Below are 7,609 nucleotides of genomic sequence, written 5' to 3'. Positions count from 1 at the left end.
GCTACATGTAAACTTAGGAACACAAGTAAGATGGAGCGAGGGAATGAGAACAAGAACAAAGACATTGTGTGTACAGTAGGAGTGAACCAAACCAAAGGTGGCCTTTGAACTCTCTGTGGGCTGCCTTAGCTGTGTCTCCAGAGCTAGCCCTCTGTGATTTCATAAGCTTGCCCGATCTGTGGCATCTGCTTCTAGTGGCCAAATTCCCAAACAGGGAAAGGGAAGACACTCAGGACCCAGGGCTGTATTTCATTCAGTGAACAAGGGACAAGGGAGTAAGCAAGGGCATAAGCGATGGAGCAACTTTATGGAATGAAATGCAGCCCTAGCAGAGCCTGAGAAGGTGAGAAGACAAAAAGACCATAACAAACGGCTAGAAACTCCCACACACACACACACTCACACACCTAGGTATAGTCCGTCCAGCCCAGTGCTGTCCAGCTCCTGGAAGTAGCCAGGGTGGTGACTGGTGACAGTGACAGCCATGACACAGTGTGCTCTCTTCCTGGCTTCCTGCTCTGTCAGGCCCAATTACCATAATCCCCCTTCTGTCCTTAAGTCCGCTAAGAGTGGGGAGTCAGCCAGCAACAGGTGGCTGAAAAGGGTCAGCTCTTCTACAATGGCCATGCTCAGAAGTCCTTCCCCTCACTCACACACATACAGTACACACACTCCTATCTCTCTCTCTCTCACACACACACACACACTGCCCAGCCTTCTTTCTCTCCCTCTCTTTATACAATATGACTCATAGCATAACCTTGCAATAGTTGAGGTTTGATTTGTGGAGTTATGGATCCCTCCTCAACCAGCCAGGACAGCCAGTCTTAAGGAACACCTTGTAAACTAGTATTGTCTGGAGTACAGTACAGCACCCCTGTCTGTTGTTGTCACGGTGCCAGAGGGAGAGCTAGGAGGCTCCTCTTTGCCCCCGTCCGTCTGCCCCCTCCCTGGAGCATGCAGGAAGGGTGGACAGAGCAGAGCTGAGCTGAGGGAGAGCCTGGAGCCTGGCCCTGCCTAGAGGAGTGGAGGGACTTAGAGGAGCTACACCTGAGCAGGCATACGGAGTAGAGCGACCAGCACATCCAGCAGTATGGGGGCATCTTATTCAAAGAAGGTAAGTCGGCTTCCTATTCTAAGACAGGTTGGAGTTGCTGTTCAACACTGTTAATTTGTCATACTATACTGCCCAAATACATCTTGTTAACCATATATATGTTTGTTTGCATATTTATTTATTTACCTGTTGATGTTGTAGTTTAGGTATAAGGGGGAGTCACATGAGTGGGCCTTTGTGCTAGACTACAACTTATAACTAAGCTGTTATCTAATTTGCTGAATACTTAGGATTTATTTGAAGACTCATAAAGAACCAAGAACACCTTTTGGCTTAAAATAGACAGAGACACCTGTGTCTGTTTACAATAATACTATATTCAGTGTATGGTAACTGTGGACATTACAGACTAACAACATAACTTAATCACTTGGCTGAACTTCACACAGAACATAACTTGTATTACTCTGTCTTGACACTTGTCATATTAGCGGTTTGAATGGCAGGATTACCAACCTTGACCTTCCCATTGTTTCCCATCACGCAGCCATGCATGAATGTAAATGTGCATAATGCTGGGTATGAAGGCATTTATAGAGAATGTAAATTCTGCAAATACTCCAGAGGTTTCTCATTATCCAGGGAACCTCATTGTTGGCTGTTGATCAGGCAGATCATGTCCAACAGAGTATGCACACTGCTGCATTCACAAATATTTGAGCTATGGGGTGGGACACGCCTGTTTAAGGGTGTGGATCGGGTTGTGTTGACACCATGGAGCCACCGAATGTGAGCTGACAGCTGGGGTTCCCAGAGGGTTGCTAGGGCATTATGGGATGCATGGGATGCATGCATGTGTCTTCTCATCAGGGGTCTTGTGTCATATCTGAGGGGAATTTATGACAGTCAGATTAATGGGAGTATATCTGACTCTGATTCATACAATATATATGTCTGTGCTATGGTGAAGCCAGCCTGGAGTCAACAAGTGTTAATTTGAATGAGCTGTGAAGTTAAGAATTTTGTTAAAAGAGAACACATTACAATATCACCTACATCAGACACCTGCAGGTGCTTTACCCTCATTGATATAGATTCACTGCAGTTTGCTGCAGATATTTTTGCATTGCTTTGTTTACCATGCCATTGTCTGTTATGTTATGAAATACAACCATCATGACATTCACGGATCTCAACACAGTGTGACGGTATCTTCAGGTATCTCTTGTCATTTTCACCAATGAAATGACTCAACCTTGCCCAACACCACCACCATTTCAACTACAAAGTCCAAATCAGAATTACCCCCATGGGTAAATATGAGGAGGAGGCATATGCGCTCTCTCTTTTTGCCCCACACATCCATTAGTGGAGGGGAGCATGGAGAGATAGAGGGAAAGAGCACTGAGTGATCGAGTGAGAGAGGGAAAGAGCACTAGGCTCTCAGAACAGTGAAAATGTCACTGCACGACCAGGCTGTAATTTCATCCCCTCTGCCAGTTTCCGGGCCCCGCTTGGCACCATGTGAATACCCGGTCGGCCTGGACCTCACAAAACAGCGCCGGTACCAGCCATCAGCCCCACCAGCACAAAACAACACTCCCTTTCACTGCGACTAGCACAGAGACCGGAGGGGAATGGAGGAGGAAACTATTTGGCTGGTGCTTCCCCTCTTCTTGTGTTGCTGGGATGGGTGGGTGTTTGGGTGGTATGGCCTAAATGTAGCAAGCATAAACAACGTAAGAAGTGAGGCGTTAAGAATCATACTCACATGCTTCGCTACACCAGCTAAAGGAGGCTGTAATGACAATGAGGAAATGTTGCTCTGATTCATTTTCATAACAATTTCTGGTTCTTTAATTTAATAGAATATTATGTCATAGAAAACAGTTCATTAGACAACTAGCTGTAACATGAGAACAATTGTTTTTTCATCTCTCCCATTGGATGGCTGGCTTAGGTTTTCTTATAGGCTATAGATTTATAAAACTGTCTCAGGAACCATAACAAACTCCTCTTAAGCACAGAGGGGACGAGATGGATGTAACACCATGGGGAAGAGATTGATGTAACACCAGGATATTTGATTTGGCTGCACCCATGATGAGAGAGCAGCATAGTTATGGCACTCCGTGTCTGCACTGATAATACTGTGATTGCTCTACTGCTATCTGGGACATCAAGTAGAGTTAAATCCGTCTTGTGCCAAAGACCCACTGAGGCAGATTAAGGCAATCAGAGAAAATCCCTGTCTACATTACCCAACGGACAGGCTAAAAATACTGGTAACCTCTTAGAAAGAGTTTTACTGTGAAGTACCTGGTGTTATGGTCTCAGGCATGCAGAGAAACGATACAGTATCAGTGATTTGTTTCCTCAAGGATCTAAAGTTATCCTAAATCTTGCCATCTTCTTTTCAGACTTAATTGCAAAGTAATGTATGTGATATAACAGCACTATAAGAATGCCGAATAACAACCATTCCTCTGTTACATTTCCTACTACACAACCAGAAGAGTAGGTTGTGTGTAGGTATTTGTTGCATAACTGTTTCATTAGACTTCGAGACATAAGAACAGACCCATGCAGCTATTTGGAATGCTTTTCTATTCAACTGTCTGGCTCATCAAAGAGGTTCTTTAGTCACTATTGTCTGTGGCCACCAACACTGTCTAAATCAGGGAGGGAGAGAGATGTTTGAGGGAGATGAGACTAGAAGGTGGTTAGTAGCCTACAGGTCCTTAAAGTGCTGGGTCATGGCTAAGTACATGTGTGTATGTGCTAAGAGTGTCTAACAAAGGAAAGTGTAGTGTCTTAGCTCTTATAACTTATGTATACAATAGGAAAGACTCTGAATACAAGGAATTGAACTGGAGCTTCACATTTACTAAAACAAGTTAGTACCAGAATAACATAGAACAATGACCAAGGGTGCTCCATTCTTAAAGGGGACATCAGTAATTAACAGAACATAACAGAAAGTATTCTGAATCCCCAAACAGTTGACAGTCAATGCACAATTGAACTGGAGTACACAGGGTACAAAAGAAAACATTAACAACCTATTTTGAAATGTACTCACTACTCTCAATGTTATTTTCCATAAGTACCATTAGATCAGTTGTGGAGTTTATGTAAACAGTCACACCATTCTGATTGAGAGCTTTGGGAGTAAATCAGGGCATGGTTGAGGTGAGGCACCGTATGTTTAACATCTGTATTGATCTGGCTGTAGTGAGAAAGTAGGTTAGGGTAGGTTATCGTAGGCAGATGGCTACACCGACTTAGGAAACATCCATTAGTTAAGTTTGGCACACCAGATATACTGCTTACGTATTACTCACACAGAGATGGTAATGAGCTATATGTTGAAAACTGAGACAGGAAACTAGTACCTACTACTTCAACTGAACACACGCCATTCTCAAGATTAAGGTTAAAGAGTAAGCCACACACTAACCTTTCCCTGACCCATGACCCTTTGTGATACAGTGAGAAAGACACATGAGAAGGCATGTGTGAGTTCAGCCCTCTTTAGGGCATGTAAAGTACACAGCCCCCTTGAGGGATTTGCACATGGTGTTGAGTGTGTCCTGTTGGATGTGTTGTGGTGAGGGAGGAAAGGGTTGAGAACACCTCAGACACAGCTTGCCCTGGCAGTGTCCGTAAGACTTCATTAAACAGGAGGAATTTAGGATCAGTCTCAGTGAGCTACAGAGATATCTGTGGATAATGGGTTTAAATATGTCCAAAACAGTAGGTTGTGTCCCTGTGAATTTCCTTATAAGGCAATTTGGAAAATATAATAATATACCGAGGTAGACACTGTGAATGAGGGGAATTGGAGGTATCTGCATCTGTTGCTGTTGTTAGGGGTCACTGAATGTTTAAAAGGGAAGGGTTGACCTTTGCCCTCTGGGTCCTGAAGTTTGACCAAATGCTTTTGATCCATGTTTAGTTCTAACCAACCCAGGGCATCCAATCACCAGTCACTCCTTCAACCATGACGCCAACAGTGTCTGGTACTGTATAAGACTCGAAGCAGGAGACTCATATCCTTCTTAATAATTACCACAGGGAGAGACAACAGAGAGAACCATACAATGTAGCTGAGAGTGACTGGACTGAACTGGGCTGAACAGCTTGTGCTGTATCTGTGCTTTGCCTTTATATCTTGTAAAGCTGCAGAGGGTAATGGAACAAAAACTAATCTAACTACTTCTTCAATAAACTATAATTACTGTTATTGTTATCAAGCATCGTCCATTTCAGTCTGTTTTTGCAACAAATTAAATGGCACTCTGCCTTATGTTATGGTAACAGTAATCATTACTGTGCTGATTAAACATCTTTCACATGACATGAGAACATTACAATGACTGTCTGTCCTTGAGATCATTAGAGTCGTCTAGAATATGCACCAACAACAGGGGAGAATGATGTCTGTATCATGGCAATAGTGAAAAGATATAAAAAAGTGGAGTACCCAAAGATTCCGATAGATGCGGTAAAGAGGTCAATGGAATACAGACCGTGGGGGATAGAAGGACGCTAGATTGGTGAACATTCAACAAATCTGATCTAACAAAGTAGATAATTATCAAATCCGTCATGATTGATGTATTGTAACAGGTCTACAATGTGGTTACTAAGTCCAATTTGGATATATTTGTCTGTTTTCTATGCATAACATTTAGAAGTGCATGCTAAATACTAACTATGTTAGTGTAAGCTGGTAGCATTGCTAGCATGCAGAAATCGGTGGTGGTAGTCAAAGTCGTTTTTTAACTGCAAAGAAGTTGATTAGTGAAGATGACATGTGTTTAGGTTGACATCCATACAAGCATTATACTCAGATTGTTACCTCAGATTGTTATACTCAGATTGTGAAATACACATGTAAACAATAGCCTAAATGTGGGTTAATTTTGCTGGGGGGCAATGAGAAGATTTGGGATCTTTCTCCCACGGCATATTCCCCCCACACGTTTCCATGGCATTTCTATTGTTTGGGTCGAGTTCCATTGACCTATTTACGACATCTACTGTAAATCAAATTGAGCCCAACCCTGATGGACAGGCAATTGATAAGAGGCTGGCAGAGCAGCAAACCCAGACAGAAGGCTGTACCAGCCAGGCCAGGTCACTCACCTTTCACCTGTGGGTCACACTTTGATCCCAGACCATGCCAGGCTGAGGCTGGTGTCAGTGCAGCCTGTGATGGAACTACAACATGTCCTGTGTCATCCGTCCTTGCTGTCAGACATCTGTACCTGGCATGTGACCCAGTGTTGTAGTACTCGAGACCGGTCTCACTGAGACACTCAATACGGATGCTCAATACGGATGATCAAACTAGCATGGGCAATGATCACAAGCCAGTCATAACGTGGCTAATAGGCTAGCCTATCTATTTATGTAGCAAGCTAAAAACACAGAGACTAATGTTAGCTAGCTAGCTAGCTATTAGGAGGATGTCATGCCGTTGGAGGAGTGGGTGAGTGAGTGACTTTTCCCCCTCATATAATTTTCAGTGGCTATACACAGCTAAAGATACAGGTGTCATTTGTTTAGCTAGCACAGCTAAAGATGCAGGGGTCATTTGTTTAGCTAGCAAGAGCTTGAACGACTATTATCTAGTTATCATATCTCTTGGGTTCGCAAATTCACTCTGGTTATCTACTCCAATCTCAGAGCACTTTCGTCGGAGTGTGCCAGAGAGCAGAGGAGCTGATGAATTTACAAACGTGCAAAACCCAGTTTAATATGACCGGTGTCAGTAAACGTAGGCAAAATAAATGATAGTTAGTCAAGAACTCTCTATATAACATGTAAACAGACTAACCAGCTCTTCTACAGCGAGTAAAATGGGTAGTGAGATCTCATTTGTGTCTGGAAGAAGCTATCTAGCAAGCTAGCCAACGTTAGCCAGTTAGCTTGGGTGCTTGGTTGGGACAAGCATGCATTAGCAGACAAGCTGCAGAAGGACGGGGAGGCTACAATGCCCCATTGTTTATCAGTGCAATATTGACAGCCAACTAGCTGAAAAAGTCTGAGTATTTATCTAATGTTCCTTTGTTAGATTTTAGCTCATCTTGCTTTAGCTAGCATTGTTTAACTTGTTGTTGGTGTGCATAACTGAGGGAGAGAGAGACATTGTTTCATCAATAGGACTGTAAAGATGACTTCCACATATAAGAGGACTTCCATGGTGTTTACATACAGTGCCTTGCGAAAGTATTCGGCCCCCTTGAACTTTGCAACCTTTTGCCACATTTCAGGCTTCAAACATAAAGATATAAAACTGTATTTTTTTGTGAAGAATCAACAACAAGTGGGACACAATCATGAAGTGGAATGATATTTATTGGATATTTCAAACGTTTTAAACAAATCAAAAACTGAAAAATTGGGCGTGCCAAAATTATTCAGCCCCCTTAGGTTAATACTTTGTAGCGCCACCTTTTGCTGCGATTACAGCTGTAAGTCGCTTGGGGTATGTCTCTATCAGTTTTGCACATCGAGAGACTGACATTTTTTCTCATTCCTCCT

General features: G+C 43.0%; 1 protein-coding gene across 1 annotated transcript in view; it reads left to right on the top strand.

Annotated features, from left to right (window-relative positions):
• The first annotated feature begins 673 nt into the window (after positions 1 to 673).
• LOC110494485 (protein FAM107B) overlaps positions 674 to 7,609 on the top strand; it is a 52,212-nt gene continuing 45,276 nt past the window's right edge. Inside the window, exon 1 of the mRNA XM_036950542.1 lies at positions 674 to 1,117. Coding sequence (XP_036806437.1) covers positions 1,094 to 1,117 — 24 coding nt within the window. The 5' untranslated portion in view covers positions 674 to 1,093. The remainder of the gene's footprint in view (positions 1,118 to 7,609) is intronic.

Source organism: Oncorhynchus mykiss, chromosome 17 (genome assembly GCF_013265735.2).
Source record: "Oncorhynchus mykiss isolate Arlee chromosome 17, USDA_OmykA_1.1, whole genome shotgun sequence".
In the NCBI taxonomy this organism is placed as follows: domain Eukaryota; kingdom Metazoa; phylum Chordata; class Actinopteri; order Salmoniformes; family Salmonidae; genus Oncorhynchus; species Oncorhynchus mykiss.
This window is presented reverse-complemented; position numbering and strand designations above follow the sequence as displayed.